The sequence below is a fragment of the Vicugna pacos genome, chromosome 4 (assembly GCF_048564905.1).
Source record: "Vicugna pacos chromosome 4, VicPac4, whole genome shotgun sequence".
In the NCBI taxonomy this organism is placed as follows: Eukaryota; Metazoa; Chordata; class Mammalia; order Artiodactyla; family Camelidae; genus Vicugna; species Vicugna pacos.
In genome coordinates, this window is record NC_132990.1 from 9,367,240 (window position 1) to 9,383,587 (window position 16,348).

Consider the following 16,348-nt stretch of genomic DNA (forward strand, 5'->3'; position numbering starts at 1 on the left):
CTAGGTCCTTTTGTCCCCTGCTGGCTCACACTACTATCTCTGTTTCCTCTAATGGCAAACACTGTAGTCACAGACCAGCATTCTTTCTGTTTCTATCATGCCAGGAGGACACAAGGGGAAGAAGCGCAGATGTGACGGGCAGGCACCCACCAGAGGCCCTCAGAGTCTCCCATGTGGATCTGGACGGACCTGAGGTTTGTATCCTTTAGGTGTGTCTGCTCTGAGGACTGAGGCATGGGCTTTACTTTCTGGTTCAGATCTTTAGATCGGTTCAGAATGGCTGTCCCAGAGGCAGATTTTCTACCTATTCTCCCAACAGAGGAAGTAAGAAAAGCAAATATTGACTGGCCCTGCTTCCCAGGTCCTGTCTGCCCCACTGAGCAGCTCCTCCTAGGATGGCAAGATCAACCCACCTGACTGCAGTGACCACGACATTGCGCTTCGGTTCACTGTCATAGCTCACGCTCTCCAGGCCATACACTTGGGCCAGGTCGTGGATGATCCGGCGGTGGTCTCTGTTCATGGGAGGGAAGCAGTGGCTCTTCTTACTATTCTTTCCCTGTACCGAAAGAAAAGATGACTTATTGATAAAATCATCTTGAAAACAGAATATGCCTACAGAGGTCTTTCCCATCATCCCAGAAGAGCCTGGGTCAATAAAGAGGCAGCTGCATTTTGGAGGCCCACAGCGGACAGCAATTCACTGACTGCCAAGCAAGCCGGGGATGTGGGAGGGTGAGGGCTGATGCACTTCTCTCACCTCCTCTGTGAGTCACACAGTACCAGCTGGCTAGGGTTAGGGGGTCAAAGGGTTAGTAAACTGAGACTGACACGAACAGTGTAATGGTTCCTCCTGAGAGGGCCTGTAACTGGGGAACGAGTGATGTTCCCAAGAAATTACTAAATAAATTGGAGACTTACAAAATGAAAATCTTATAAAAAAGTACACTGTACACTAAAAATCATGAGTGTACAGACAGACACACAGCAGAGAAACACACTTGCTCAGGTTTCCTGGTCAGGAGGGGAACAATGATTCATCTTCTCCTTTGTGTTAGTATCTTGCTGGGAAGTGGCAACAGAAGGGAGGAAGGGAAGGGGGTGAGGAGATGGTGGGAAGGAAATCCCTCTTCATTAGATGTGGAGCTAAAGCAGCCATCTCATTCTCACTGAGTCCCCCCGGAAGGAAGAAGGAGTCACTGTGGGGCTGGCTGCTTCTGACTAAATCAGAGACTTTTTTTGCTTAAAACTACCTCCTTGACATCCATGGCTGCCTCCAGGACAGGCTTCACTCTCTTGAAGGAGGCTAAGCCACTACTCTTCAGCTCCAGTTATTCAACTTTTTATCTTTGCCCCAGGGTTCTTCTCCTCTCCTGCCTTTGGGGTAATGAGAACCAGTGTTTCCAAATATACAACAGCCCTTCAGAGATCTGAGGACCCAGCAGGTCTTCCTAAGCATCCCTACTGGGTCCCCTTTGTCCTGAGTTTCTTCACCCATTCTTAGGCACTGAGCTAGGATTTTTATTTACATTTAATATTATTGCAGATATCTTTTCTGAACCAGGACAGGGCTTCCATGATGTTATAATGGCTGGGCTTTTGGGAAAGATAATGATCCCCAAGGAAGTTGTGGCTTTTTCCTATAACTACTTTACACCAACAAGTGTTTCTGGGACTTTTTATCAAGCTGGCCTTAGAGACATGTCCAGTTGGATGTTTTGACTTCAACCTTATTCACGGCTTCCACAAGGGCTTCCATTTCCTTCTCAATGTCACCGACAAACTTTAAGTCCTTCCTGAAATGAGAAATCAGCACAATTAATTTCATCTGTTTCTGCTCTTTTTTGAGAGTCCCTTCTACCCACCCTCTCTGTTAAGTGCAGACAATGGACAATGTGGGCAGAAAAACTGCAGAAGTCAGGAATTGTCACATAACAGAAGGTTGGACTTGATGGAAGAAAGGAAGAGAAAATAAGAAAACAAATATGAGAAAAGAGAAGATGGAAGGAGGAATAGCCATCAGAGAGCCAGGAGACACGAGGGAAATAAGACCTGTTACCACCCAAGTGAGGACTGCCCACGTGATTGTGATGTGGGTGGCCAGAGATCCTTCAATTCTGACTAGTCCAGCTTCTGGAGGGCGTCCCAACTCCTACCGCAGAGACACCACACACACACACACACACACACACACACACACTCTCTCTCTCTCTCTCTCTCCAAGTTCAATTCTTTAACAGGACAGTTTTAAGAGACCAAGAGAAGGATTTTTATTAAACATCATTATAATCCTTTATAACATATACAAACTGGTTCAATCACAAAGGATTACATATTAGTTACTACATTTTAAAAGACCAAACACTCTGGTAAGCCACAATCAAGAAAGCAGGTAACACGTTACATACCTGGCATCTTCTTTCAAACTGTCACTGAATTTTGACCCTGAAGAACGTACATTGAAAGGATCAGAATCATCACTGATATGAAATGCCTCTGCTAACCGCCTGAAAGTGAGAGGAGTAGGTAAATAAAAAGAAAGGATGTGGGGGAGGAAAACTATCTTATAGTAACAGAGTGCCCATCATGCCCTAAGTTCTCTATATTAATGATTAAGGAAAATAAGAACAACTTGGGACAAGATACTGAATTGTTTTCATAGAAGAAAATAAGACAGCTCTAGATGAGTCTGAGCAAGCTACAGGCTGACACTGGGGACTTAAATTGTTTGGTGAGCAGATAAGAGTAATAAGCTGGGGGAGATAAGCTGGGGGAGTAAGAGTACTGGGGATGGTTGCTGGGGGATGACTTTCCCTGAGGCTTCACCTAAACATCAGATATATAAAGTAGACAGATAATATTAAAATTAACATCACCTTACAGAAAGTCCAGAAAATAAAGAATTTCATTAACATAAGCACTGCAGTATTTTTAATACATTTCCTTTTAGATTTTTCCTCTGTAGTTTTAAGTAGTTGCAATCAGTTTATATAAAACTTTGATCTTTTTCTTCCTTATTATTATATCATTAGCATTTCTCATATTACTGTTTGGTTTTCACACTCCCAGTGTTAACAGCTGCATACTTTTCTAATTACATATATCCCACAATACACTTAAACATTCTCCATTTAGATTTCTTTAAATGTTTTGTTTTGACCAGCAGTGCATGAGTCTTGTGGCATCTCACCAATATCCAGCTATGTCTTTTTCTTTTTTTAAACAGGTAGATAAAGTTCAGCTTAGCACTTAGTACAATTTTCTTTTATATGGAGACAGAGGTCTCTTACAAGTTTGATGCCCATAAGAATATGGTTTACTGTTGCTAGATTTTCTAATTTTTAAATAGAGTTTTAATTTTCAAATTTTCAAGAGAATTCTTAGGGGGAAGATCTTTTGATGTTTTGATTAGTTGGCCACTAATTCAGATATAAACACCAATAAAGCATGTCTGTGAGCTGAATTTGGTCTGCCAGTTTTTCATTTCTGCAATGGAACATATATTTGTAAACTTAGATGGCATTTTCTTTTTAAATTTTCTATTTCTTTTTTTTTCTTAGATCTGTGAGTGTTTAAGAATCCTTATACACTGAGGGTCACTATGTTATCATTTGAAGATTGAGGACAAATTCAAAAAGCTTTCAGAAATAGCTAGTTCTAATCAATAAATGACATTAACTGAGCACCTACTGTGTGTTAGGCTTCTTCCATGCGTTTTCTGTATATTATCCTTAGTTTTTATGCCTTAATCCTTGTAACAACTCAGGGAGGTAGATACTATTATTGTCACCATTTCCACAGACATTTAAAACACATTAAAGCTTAGAGAGAGAATGTGATTTGCCCAAGGTCACATAGCTAAGTGATCTGTGAATCTGGGCAATCTAACTCCAGAGCGCTGGCTAGCTCTAACTACTACACAATACTGTCTCAACTACACAAAGGTGCATTTCCGTGATTTGGAGGCCTTCTGTGTCATCAGTATTTCTGAATACTCAGGATTCTTAGGTTCACATTTTGCAGCTGAGAACAATGTGACAGTTCTTAAAGGGCAAGAGCTTTGAACAGCAGTTATTACAGTTACCACAAAGGTCAAATCAAGGGAAATTTGGGCAGTGTTATTAATCATCATATTATATTCTACCCATTTAGCCATGTAAAGAGGTACTGTTAACAACCGTTGCAAGTCAAACTTCAAGGTAAAACAAGACTGTATTTTGTTTGCATTTGTCTGTTTCTGCTTTTCATCTTGAAAAATTTTCAAAGAAACACAAATTACAAGAATACTACAGTGAACTCCTATATATCCTTTACCTAAATTCCCTAATTGTTAAAATTTTTACAGAGCTATATGTTTAATCTTTGTTGGAACCAGAAAGTCTGCCAGTCATTGAATAAAATGTTCATTAATCTGATAAACAGTATCCTCAAACAACTTATAGCAAACATCATATTAAGTGGTGAAATCTTTAAGCTTTCCCTAAGAGACTGGGGATAAATCAGAAATATCTATTATCACCACTTTCCATTCAACATTGTACTGGAGTCCTAGCTGGCAAAATTAGGCAAGAAAAAGAAAAAAGTAAGAATTGGAAAGAAATTATAAGAGGATATGATTGGGTACATGCAAAATCCAAAGAAACTACAGCTAATAGAAATAAGTAATTTAGCAAGGTTGTGAATACAAGTCAACAAATATCAGTGATATTTCTATATGCCAGCAACAAGCGATTAGAAAATTAAATTTTAAAAGTGATACAAGGAAACTGCTCTATAAGAATAAAGTCTATTAAAAAAGTGATATAAGGAAAAAAATACCATTTATAGTAGCATTAAAAAACATCAAATAGCAAGGAACAAATCTACTTAAAGATACACAAAACCTACAGAAAGAAAACTATAAAATATCACTGAGAGAAATCAAAGAAGACATGAATAATGGGAAAATATACTTTGCTCATGGATTAGTGGTCTCAAAATTATAAAGATATCAAATCCCCCCAAGTTGATCTATAAATTAAATACCAACTCAATAAAAATCCCAGCAGGTTTTTTGGGTAGATGTTGATAAGTTAATTCTAAAATTTAAATGAAAATGCAAATGACCAGGAATAATCAAGACAATCTTGAAGAAGGACCATGTTTGAAGAGATATGCTACCAGTTATAAAGCTACAGTAATTAAGATAATGTGATACCAGCACAATGGAACAGAATGAGCTCAGAAATAAACCCACACATAATTTCAATTACTTAAGACAAAGATGGTACTGCAGAGCACTGGAAAAAATTTTTTTTGATGAATGGTACTTGGTCAAATGAATATTTGTATGGAAAAAAATGGAATGATGAATCCTCATTTTACCATGCTCTAAAAAAAAAAAAAAATCAGTCCAGATCAACTGTAGCTCTAAATGTGAAAGGTAAAATAAGGCTTCTAGATAGTAACATAGAATATCATCAGGATCTCAGGACAGACAAATATTTCTTAAATAAAAAAGCATTGCTCACTAAGGAAAAGACTGATAAACTGGACTATATTAAAATTAGAAACTTCTGTTTATCAAGACACCATTTAGAGAGTGAAAAGTAAAGACACAAAACAGGAGAAAAAAACAATACATAAAACAAAGGACTCATTTCCAAAATATATAATGAAATCCTAGTAATCAATATGAAAAAAGACAGGTAACATAAATAAACAATAAGTGAACTTGAATAGGTACTTCACAAGAAAGGAAAGTGCTTAACATCACTAGTCATTAGGGAACTATAAATTAAAAGCTCAATGACATCCAGCTATACATCCACAAAAATGGATTAAAATTAAAAAGACTGACAATTCCAAGGGCTGATACAAATGTAGAGCGATGGGAATCATGACCCTGCCGGTGAGAGTGTAACCTGGTACGACCATTTTGGACAATGTTTGGCAGAATCAACTAAAGCTGAAAATATGCATACCCTATTCATTAGCAACTCTATTCCTTAGTTTATATCCAACACAGATGAGCACATATACACAGCAAAGCAAGTATAAGGATGTTCTTAACAGAGCATTATTTGTAAGAGCCCAACACTGATAACAACACATGTATCTAGTAACTACAGAACAGATAAACGACGATATTTAATACAATAAAATACCATGTAGAAATGAAAATGAACCAAGTACTGCTACATGCAACAACAGGAATGAATATCACTAGTGTAATGAAAGAAACCAGGCAAAAGTAACACAAACGGTATGACTTCATCATTTACATAAAGTCCAAAAACAGACAAAAATAATCTAAATGTTAGAAGCAAAGATAGAGTTTTATCTTGGTGTAGTGTGAGAGGTTCTGGTAATTTGCTATCTCTTGACATGGGTGCTGATTACACCACTGTATCCACTTTGTGATGACTCACTGATCTGTACAGCTCTGATCTTCTATAGGTATGTTATACTTCAACATAAAAGTTCATTAGAAGAATTTTAAGCCTCTTATCTTCATTGTAATCAGGAAGTCAGCCAGTCCCTGAATAAGTATGCTGTGGGGCATGCAATGTTTATACCTGCCTGAAACTACACAAGCTCATGTTTCAGAAATTTGCTGAAATCACCTAACTGGTTTATCCTTAGATACTTCAGTTCTTGATGACTGAATTTCTCCTGCTCTCCAATAGCAACAAAAGGCTCAGAGTGGGTTCTGGGTGAATGCTTGAAGGGTTGCTCCCTCTCACCAAATTCACAGAGCTCAAGGACAATTAGAAAAACAGCAGTTGAAGCTACTTACTTTTTCCTTTCTAAGGCTGAACACTCCTCATCACACTCCAGCCTTGAGAAACAAATGAAAAGAAATTAAGTCAGAGTACAGGTTTCACAGCTCCTATACAGCAATAAGTTCTTACATGGTCAACCTGGAAACAGTAGACTCTGGCCAAAAAATGGCTGGATAAGGTCCCTCTCGAGGACAGGTGGGCAGGCCTCTGGGTTATGGGAGTCGAGGAGTCCTCAGAGGGCTTCAGAGTATCCCCTGGCTGCTCAGCACCCAAAATGCTCCCAGTGTCCCCCTGACAGCCCCATCTCCTTCTCTCAACACAGCCACCACTCTGGTTCTGTTTTTCAGTGGGCGGGGCTGGACATATCGAGGTCTCTGCTTCCTCCAGCTACTGTCTGCAGTGAGGCTTGGAAAAGTCTCTGGTCTTAGCCGTATCCTTAGTAGGATTTCTTTAGTTGGAGAGGGTGTGGTCTTTTAACATCAGATGTCTGTTGAATACCTACTGTGTGTGCAAGGCTTTACTGTGGGGGACTGACACGAATTATTCCTGCCCTCTGGAAATTAAGTCTAATAGGAGAAAGAAGGTATGGTTACACATTTTTAAAATTACCTGGCTTGGTGAATTTCCTTCTTAGTAATTAATCTGCTGATCTCCACTGAATCTCCAAGCTGCATGTCTGTTATTTTAGAGGCCATGGAAATAGCAGCTATTCTGCAGTATAAAACACAAAGGGAAGGAAGGGATTGCACTTTCACAAGAACCTCTTCATACCAGGCACACAGAACACTTCTTTCAAGGCAAATCTAACACATGACAATCTGTGTGGCCTTGGAAGCCCATCTATTATGAACCACCCACATATTTATGTGTTATCTCTTCAAGCAGTTTAAGCAGCTCCACAGGAAATGATGAGTCCGTCCACTCCTCAGTACCCTCCTGAGCATTCAGGCCAAAGCCAGGCACTCAGTGGGTATTCAAACACAGCCAATCTGATGTCTGCATACTCCTAAAGTCCCATTTCCATGGTGCATCTCTTCATCTATTCAGAGATACACAAAACCATCCATACCTAATGCCCCTACACAGGTCCCAAGATTTCAGGAGGCTATAAAGACATCTCACAGAACAGTCAGAAACCCCTACCCCAGGGCAGGAAGCACAGGACCTGGTCCTGGCTGTGTCACCACAAGTGGTGGGACATCAAAGCAATCCATGCAACTTCAGGACATCTTCCCTTCTGATCTCATGGTGTAATAAGACCAAAAAAGGAAGGCGAGAGAAAGGAGGAGGAGGAGAAATTAAAAGGTTATTTTACAAATTAAAGTTAGGGAGGGAAAGCTACATAAAGCAGTACTTTTTCTTCAAACCAGAAAAACTAGACTCAGGACACTTTGTTTTAAAAATCTTCCAACCTTAACAACAGTTGCAAAGATCCTATAACAAACTCATGTATACCCTTTACCTAGACCCACCAATAGTTAACATTTAAGTAGCACTAACCTTTGATAAGTACTAGATGCTTCAGAGCAAATCATCATCTCTTTCCTTCGTCCACATTCACACTGCAGCTCTATCTGAAATAAGATTAACGTGGAGTGACTTTAAGCACATGGAAACCACTTGAATAGGCAGGTTTCATTTTTAAAGCCTCTCTCAAATCAAACCGTGGCAGAGATGGAGAGACAGTGAGTGGCTACCCTCCAGGATGGAGGAAGCTAACCACACGTGCAAACGGACAACGTAGTAACTGACATGCTAGGAGAGAAGTGTCCAGTCTATAGCAGCCCTTACTGGGAATTACTTCTGTCTTTAATTCTGCATGAAGGGGCAGGCCTAGAATGAAGTTTTTATCACTAACCTAGAGGTGGACACTTGCCACTTGACCAGCCAGGGCCTAATCAACTCTATTTCATCCCTCTATTTTCACCTCCTGGGGTTGGGGGCAGTGGGGGGGGGCTTGCTTAATCCCTCAGACCAGGTAAATCCTCCACTGACATGTCCTTGTGGCAACCTCTACAAGGGTGTAACTGCTCGTTCATGACACATACCACAGTCAAAGTCAATTATCTGGGTATAATTAGTATCTGTCCATCTAACTGAAGGGACCATGTGTTTCCTGTTCACTGGTAGAGACCCAGAACCTAGCACAGCATAACATCTTACACAAAACAGACACATGTATTTGTTGAATAAATGGAGTGGGCAATCAGAATCTCTCTTAAGAGTTTGATCTAAGAGACACAGAGACTGGTCAGGTGGCAGTGGGTACTTTCTCAAGTAAAAGGCCATCTCAAGCTGGTCAGACAGAAATCAGTACAATTTACTCCACCTTTCTCTTGTTAACTTGTAACCTTGCAACCAATGACCCTGATTAGGACGTGTGCCCAGGTGCCACTGCAGGCAGTTCTGGACTCAGCAGCAGCCCCAGAACCACAGTCAAGGCCCTACCTGGAGCCACAATTACGCACCTTGGCTTTACAAGCAGTCACCGGGCAGGGTGAGCTGGGGTGGCAGGGTGCCATACATGGGTGGCCACAGTCAGCTCTGGAGGTGGTACAGGGCTGTTTGCAAACCTCATCCACAAGACACTCTCCTTTGTGACAGAGTCTCTGACACTTGTGCATCCCACACGGTAGCGTGGCACTGCAGGGTAATCCGCAAGAGATATCAACCAGGTGACAGGGGATGTTGCTTCGTAACTAGGAGAGACAGAAGTAGCCAGATTCTCATCTCCACATAGGATTTGGAGTGGGTTTTAATTTCCTATTTAAACATTTCTGAACTTTCAAAAAGAGCATTTTTTAAAAAAGTTCTTTTTATCTGAAAAACATTAAGCTGATTTTCAAAGTCTGAAAGGTCAGTTTGAAAAGATAACAAACCTGAACCTTATTTAATAATGCTTGTTATGCTCTAAAAGGATTTGTTATAGCAGCCAAGTGTGACTTGCAACATAAACTTCCCAAGGTGGGTAACAAACACATGAAATCAGATAACTAGGAAGTATCTGAAAATGCTATGACTAAGAGGGAGGATCAGGTGATCTTTACCCTCCTCTGCAAACAGCTAGGGCATTAAGTTGACAGAAAAACCCTGGGGGTGGAGGCACCCTTGGCTTATGGTTTTAAGACTGCTGGCAGGGCTGTTTTAAGCAATACTCAACTCTCCTCACATCTCCCAACTCATGGTCTCTATAGTTTCAGACAGCTCTGTCATAAAAAAAAAAAAAAAGAAGCAACAGGCCATGGAACCCCCAAATCATTTTTCCTTGAGAAAGTGACTCCTTCTAGGATTCTTCACTCCAGGAAAAAGATGCTGGAATTTTATTCCTGTGGAACTAAAGGTTTGTTCTTTTATATTTACTCAAATTCTTTTTTAAGGACCCTCAAAATGAGGAATACACTTTGAATTTCATTAAACACTTTACTACCAGGGCGCTGGTGGTAATTTGTGCACATGCTATGTCTGTCCTCTGTTGTCCTGTCCCCACGTTACCTGCCTATCTTCTCAATATCCTTTAGGATGTTCCTTCCTCTAGAAATGCCTTCCCTGGGTAGGGGCCTCTTCTATCCCCTTCAGTACTCTGTACTTCCCACATTACTGTATTCATAATCAACTGTTTAAACGTCTGCTTCCTGCTCTAGAGTGAAGGCTCCACATGGGCAAGGGCCACGCCTGTCTTGTTCATTTCTGAATCACCCAAACCTAGCCTGTTACCCAGCATACAACAGACATTTATGTGTATAAGTATTCATATAAGTATTTGTTGAGTGAAGTCCAAATCAGCCAACAACATGAAGATACACGGATGTCTTAGAATGGTTACTTTCAGAGGAAGTAAGATTTCAGAAGAAGAATAAATACTAAGGATTATGACTTGAGAACCACTGACAGGAAATAAGTGGAGCAAAATATGTCCATCAAGATAAGAATACTGAAAGCATGTTGTCACAGTTGTCAAGAGTTTCAAGAAATGTTGGCCAACATGTTATGAAGTAAAAAAAAGCAAGTTACAAAACAGTATAATCCTAATAGAGTAGGGGAGACTGTATATCATACATGCCTGGAATTCTACACACCAGAATGTTAGAGTATTTCATTCTGGGTAGCAAAACTATATTATCTTAATTGTCTACAATGAATATGCATTTTTTAAAGTAAAAAAATGTTTTAAGTGTTTCAAAGGGCCAGCAGTGTCAAATATAGCTTAGATGCTACGAATAAGGATGAAAGTTCTTCAGGGTAGTGGCAACGAGGACAGGTAGGTTAGTCTGAAGGAAGGCGTTCTGGCCCATCAGTCAGGATGGAAAGTTGTGTAGGAAGTAAAGAGAAGGAACAGTCGCAACCAGTTGAGAGCTCACCTTCACTCCTGGGATGCTCTCACTGTAACACCTGTCCCCAGATTAGCAACCTCTAGCCGTGCTGGTTAACGTAGAAGTTGTTCCTGATCAGACGGCCCTTGTTCTCATGGCCAACTGGCTGAGTTTAATTTGATTGTAACCAGATTAAAAATGAGAGCAGAACAGACTCAAAATGCTACCTATGGTACGATTCCATTTATGTGCCATTCTGGAAAAGACAAAACTACTGGGACAGACAACAGACCACTGGTTGCCAGGGCCTGGAGGTAAGGGGAGAGTGACTATGAAGGGGCATAAAGCAAAGTTTGGGGTGAATGAACTGTTCCACATCTTGACGTGGTGGTGGTTACACGACCATATGAATTGTTGTGGGACACAATGTGGCAGCCAGTTGGTAAGCCAGTGACATGTGGGTTGGTAAAAGAATTTACCAGAGATAAAGTATGGGAATAGAAAGAAGTATATTAGGGGTATGCTGTCATAGACAACAGCAGGCCACACAGGTGCCTGTGTGAGCACAGAGAGCCAGTTATTGGGGTCTTTATTAAGGTAGGATCACAAGGCGCCTGATGGGCTTGTGTGCAAGTCTCTGATTGGTTGTAGGTGAACTAAGAGGTTTAGAGTCTGTGAAGGGAGGTGGGGTTTATGACTCTGATAAAGTGGGCTATTATAAGATTAGGCATTACCTAGGGCTGTTAGTTTGTTAGGGGAAATACGCCCAGTAAAGAATGTACTTTATCTGTTGAGGGATCACAGGCAGACATCCGAGAGCCCAGAAATGGGGGTCGTTGGACTTTGAAGGATGTCAGTGGGCCCAACATGAATGCTTTTGTCAAACTCTGTAGACTTGCACACTAAAAAGGGTAAATTTTATTTTATGCAAAAAATGTGGCAATAGCAAACCTCTGCTTCTTGGAGTATTATCTACTTTGAGAAACAGTGAGGCTAACGATTCTTTTCTGTTTTTGTTATCAAAAAAATTTGTATTGAAGTATAGTTGATTTATGTTTCAGGTGTACAGCAGTGATTCAGTTTTATATATACATATTCTTTTTCAGATACTTTTCCATTATAGGTTATTACAAGATACTGAATTTAGTTCCCTGTGCTTTATAGTGGGTCCTCATTGTTTATCTATTTTATATATAGTAGTGTGTATCTGGAGGCTAACAACTCTTAAAGAAATTCAATCAAAAATCTCTGGTTGGAACAATGAACACACATGAGAGAAAACTTACCTCATGTTTGCCCATGCACCACTTCTGAGTTAGGAAAGTGCAAGGGGGACACTTGTCCTCACTATGACAAGAATGATATACTGCACAAAGAGAAAGTTAAAAGTAGGATTAATGTTTAAATAAAGCCACACAGACTATCATTTATATTACAATGGTGTACGACATGGAACTTTTAAATTTAGGAGGTGGGAGCACTTTTTTAAAAGGTCATCGGAAAGAAAAAGTTGTTGGCTTTATCTTAACGTGGGTATAAGTGAGGAAAAGAAACCCAACTGAGGCGGGAGAGGGATGTGTGGTGGGGACAGACACAGAAGCAGAGAAGGAGGCACAGCCACATGGATGGTCCACACTACTCTGTCGTTCTTTTGGTCCTACCTTACATAGTAACTGCTGTCTTGTTCAGACATTTCTGCTACTTATCCTATCTAACAGGCTTCCTCTGACTCCTTTCAATTTCCTTACTGCCAAGAAGAGGCAGTTCATTCAAACTCATCTCCTGCAACAAAGCCTTCCTTGGCTGAACACATCTTGGCCTGAGCTCGTTCATACTCCCTGATGTCTTAGTTCTTACGCAGATGGCCGTGACACTCCACTACCATTAAAAACCTACAGTGTAAAAAATGTTCACTGGTAAGGAGATAGATTAAAATTACAATAATAAGAGGGGAAAAAGTTAGTTAAAATAAATTCTGTAGAATCTCACTTTTACTTTAGGGAAAAAAAGTACATACATATTTTTGCCATGAAGAAAGGCCCTGAAAAACATACACTAAGGTGTAATTCCTAAAAGGTGACATAATGGATGACTTAATTTCAATCTTTTGACTTTATTTTCTCTTTTACTTTTTATATAATAAACATACACTGCATCTACAACAACAGCAACCAAACCGAAGTTATTTTTAACTTTGCAAAAAGATGATTAACTCTGAAATAGGCAGCACAAGTGAAGGTCACAAAGAAGAAAAGTCCCTGAAAGACAAGACCTGCTTGGGGATCCCCTAGACCTTTTGGGAGTGTTTGACATCCACAGAGGAAAGCGATGAAGGGCACTATGATTCCCAGCTGTAGCCAAGATCACACCCACCTTCACAGAAGCAGCCCCCAAGCACAGGGAGCAAGGGGTGACCATCACAGTGTGACCTCAGAGCAGAAAAGAGCTGCATGCAACATCCTAAATGATACAGTAAGCAGGCTGTGAGGTGTGAAGGCAAGGAAATGGGACCCACCTGGATGATCACATTCATGGACTCTGGCACAGGTCTGGGTACACTCAGGGGGCCTGGTACCACAGGGAATTGGAGGGTAGATCACTGATGCGCCACAGTGGCAGGTTAATTCATCAAAACCTGGTGTTGCAGCAGGTGAAACAGAACAACCCCTCATGAGTTCGAAATGTGCACACACATACATACACACACTCACCTTTTTTTTTTGCTTGTATTTTTAGAGGAGAATTTTTAGGGGTAATCTGCTTTTTTATTTATTTTTTTTTCACCTGAGGCTGCTTTTTAAAAAAGTTTTTATTTTATTAAAGTTGAGCTGACAAAGTGTTCCATTTTTACTTGCAACAAACTCTAAGTCCATGAGTAATCTAAGGTATTTTTACATGTATTTTATAAACAAAAGATCTATAGACCATCTCTTTTGATAGAACAGGGGACTTCTACTAAAGACACAGATCCTTTTATTTTTTTTTTTAATTTTTGGTTAGGAAAATGGATAGAGATTATGAAAGCCATAGGTAGTTAACACACAAAAATATACTTTTGAATATAAACCTCAGAAAGCCACTGAAGCTATTCAAAAAAAATTCTTATAGGTACAATCAACACCTATCTTGCTATAAATATGAAGTTGAGATGAAGCCAAGAGCTACATCTGAGTTCATTAGGCACAGTTCATAAGCCCAGTCAAAATGGGAACTCATATGGGCCCTCCAACAAGCAGCCTACTTTGCCAAGAGCTCTCATGACCCTCAGACTCTAAGGGGAGCTAGTTCTTTAACTCTGGTCCTTAGTAAAGGCCAGGCCTTTGGCCACAGTTCTCAACTAGGAACCAAAAGTCAGGAAGCCCAGGGCCCTTAAGGATTCCTCCCCCACTACTGTTCTCCAGTCAGTCCTCTCCAGCAAACCCAGCAGAGGCCTCACAATGTGGTGGAAAGAGCCCTGCAAATACAGCAGGAGACTTAGGCTTCTAGTCCTGGGCCTATTTGCTCAGTGACTGTGGGCAGGTAATTTAACCCCTCTGATTCTTTCTTTTGGTCCAATAGGTATTCCAAACTTTGACCTATCCACTCAACAAGGTTATTGTGGGGATGGGCTAATACATGTGAAATAGCTAGGCAAAGAGTAAGGGGCTACATAAATTGTTTTTATGGAACTCCTTGTGTGTGATTTGTAACAAAGCACTGACTCATTTTTGAAATGCAGTAGGCCTAGTATTCTAGAGACGGTATTTTGAGAAACCCTGATTTAGCCTAATCTTTTAATGTAGCAGTTCTCAAAGTGTGCTTTGTTGACCCCCTAGGACTCTCTGAGATCCTTTCAGGGAATCTACAAGGTCAAAATATTTTCATAATAATAATAATAATTAGGTGTTTGCTTTCTTCACTATGTTGATATTTGCATTGATAGTGCAAAAGCAATAGTTGGTAATACTGCTAGGGCATTAGTGCAAATCAAGGCAGTAGAACCAAACTGTAATCACTGTATTTTTCACTGCCAAGTACTGAGGGTAAATAAAAAATAATGACAGTTTCACTTAAGAGAGCCCTTGATGAAGCAGTGAAAAAAATTTTAACCTTTAAATATATGTCTTTTTAACATTCTGTGGAACAAAATGGGAAATCTGCATGAAGCACTTTTGCTGCACACAAAAAAACAGCTGTCCCTCAGTATTCCCAGGGGGAGCTGATTCCAGGACCCTCATGGACACCAAAATCTAAGAATGCTCAAGTCCCTTATATAATATGGTGTAGTATTTGCACATAGCCTATGCCCATCTTCCCATATACCTTAAATCATCTCTAGATTACTTATAATACCCAATAAAATGTAAATGCTATGTAAATAGTTGCCAGCACAAAACAGATTCAAATTTTGTTTTTGGAACCTTATAGAAAATTTCCCCTTGAACACTTTATTTCTCTTTCTTTTTTTAATGGAAGTACTGGGGATTGAACCCAGGACCTTGTGCATGCTAAACATACACTCTACCACTGAGCTATAACCCATCCCACTCCTTGAACATTTTCGACCTGTGAGTCCATGGATGTGGAATCCACGGATATGGAGAGCTGTATGTACTCTCGTTGTTTTAAAGAACTGCACTTCTTTAAGTTGTAAGCTGGATTAACTTCTTTTCTTCATAAAACACCTTTTTACTTGAAAGAGTGACGGACAAACTATGATTATGCAGATTTGGGTATTTTGGGGGGCATTTTATCAAAAATTAACAGTGAGCCTATTCAAATTGCCAGCAAAATCAAGTTTTATATTAAAACATGTATTTTTATTTTGTTTTACTATGAAAACTTTTTTCAGCTATTTTCGTTGGTCAGTATTAAAATTTTACTGTGTGATTATTAAAAAAAAACAAAACAGTGAGCCTGTCACTTCAAGAAAAATGGCTTTGTCGCCAATAATATAATTCAAGCTGTCAAGTGAAAATAGAATTTTGGAAAAATATGTATTTACCACTATGAGCTTCACAACTTTCTAGTATGTTTCCCATGACTTTTCTGATGTGATTGGTAGCATTAATGAGTGTGAGTTTTTAATATTATAACATGAGCAGACCTTAGGATTGCAGCTTACATCCCAAGTTTCAAATATTCAGGGACATATAGAGCACCAGGAATAACTTTTTAAAAAAGTCTCAACATATCTGAAATACTAAGGCTTATCAATTCAGTAATCCATACTAATCTAAGAAAGTCAAGTCGCTCAGAATATATTATACTTGACTTTCTAGAAAACTCTTACTA

At 39.7% G+C, this 16,348-nt stretch overlaps 2 protein-coding genes across 7 annotated transcripts in view; one reads left to right on the forward strand and one right to left on the reverse strand.

The window, feature by feature from the left end:
* AQP7 (aquaporin 7) overlaps positions 1 to 2,917 on the forward strand; it is a 29,161-nt gene extending 26,244 nt beyond the window's left edge. For 2 of the 4 annotated variants that reach the window (XM_072959248.1, XM_072959247.1), the window contains 2 exons: positions 105 to 194; positions 320 to 610. The gene's annotated coding sequence lies outside the window, so the exon portion shown is untranslated. Of the gene's footprint in view, positions 1 to 104; positions 199 to 319; positions 611 to 1,664 lie in introns of those variants that run through there. The other 2 variants (XM_072959250.1, XM_072959249.1) reach the window with 2 other exon arrangements.
* NFX1 (nuclear transcription factor, X-box binding 1) overlaps positions 1 to 16,348 on the reverse strand; it is a 107,225-nt gene that overhangs the window by 50,133 nt on the left and 40,744 nt on the right. For all 3 annotated transcript variants that reach the window (XR_012071868.1, XM_031676618.2, XM_031676617.2), the window contains exons 14-22: positions 13,590 to 13,709; positions 12,361 to 12,440; positions 9,233 to 9,463; positions 8,265 to 8,338; positions 7,374 to 7,475; positions 6,779 to 6,820; positions 2,409 to 2,507; positions 1,730 to 1,796; positions 414 to 559 (exon numbers count right to left, since the gene is read on the reverse strand). Coding sequence is in view for 2 of the 3 variants with exons in the window: in XM_031676618.2 (XP_031532478.1) it covers positions 414 to 559; positions 1,730 to 1,796; positions 2,409 to 2,507; positions 6,779 to 6,820; positions 7,374 to 7,475; positions 8,265 to 8,338; positions 9,233 to 9,463; positions 12,361 to 12,440; positions 13,590 to 13,709 (961 nt within the window). In the remaining variant the exon portion in view is untranslated. The remainder of the gene's footprint in view (positions 1 to 413; positions 560 to 1,729; positions 1,797 to 2,408; positions 2,508 to 6,778; positions 6,821 to 7,373; positions 7,476 to 8,264; positions 8,339 to 9,232; positions 9,464 to 12,360; positions 12,441 to 13,589; positions 13,710 to 16,348) is intronic.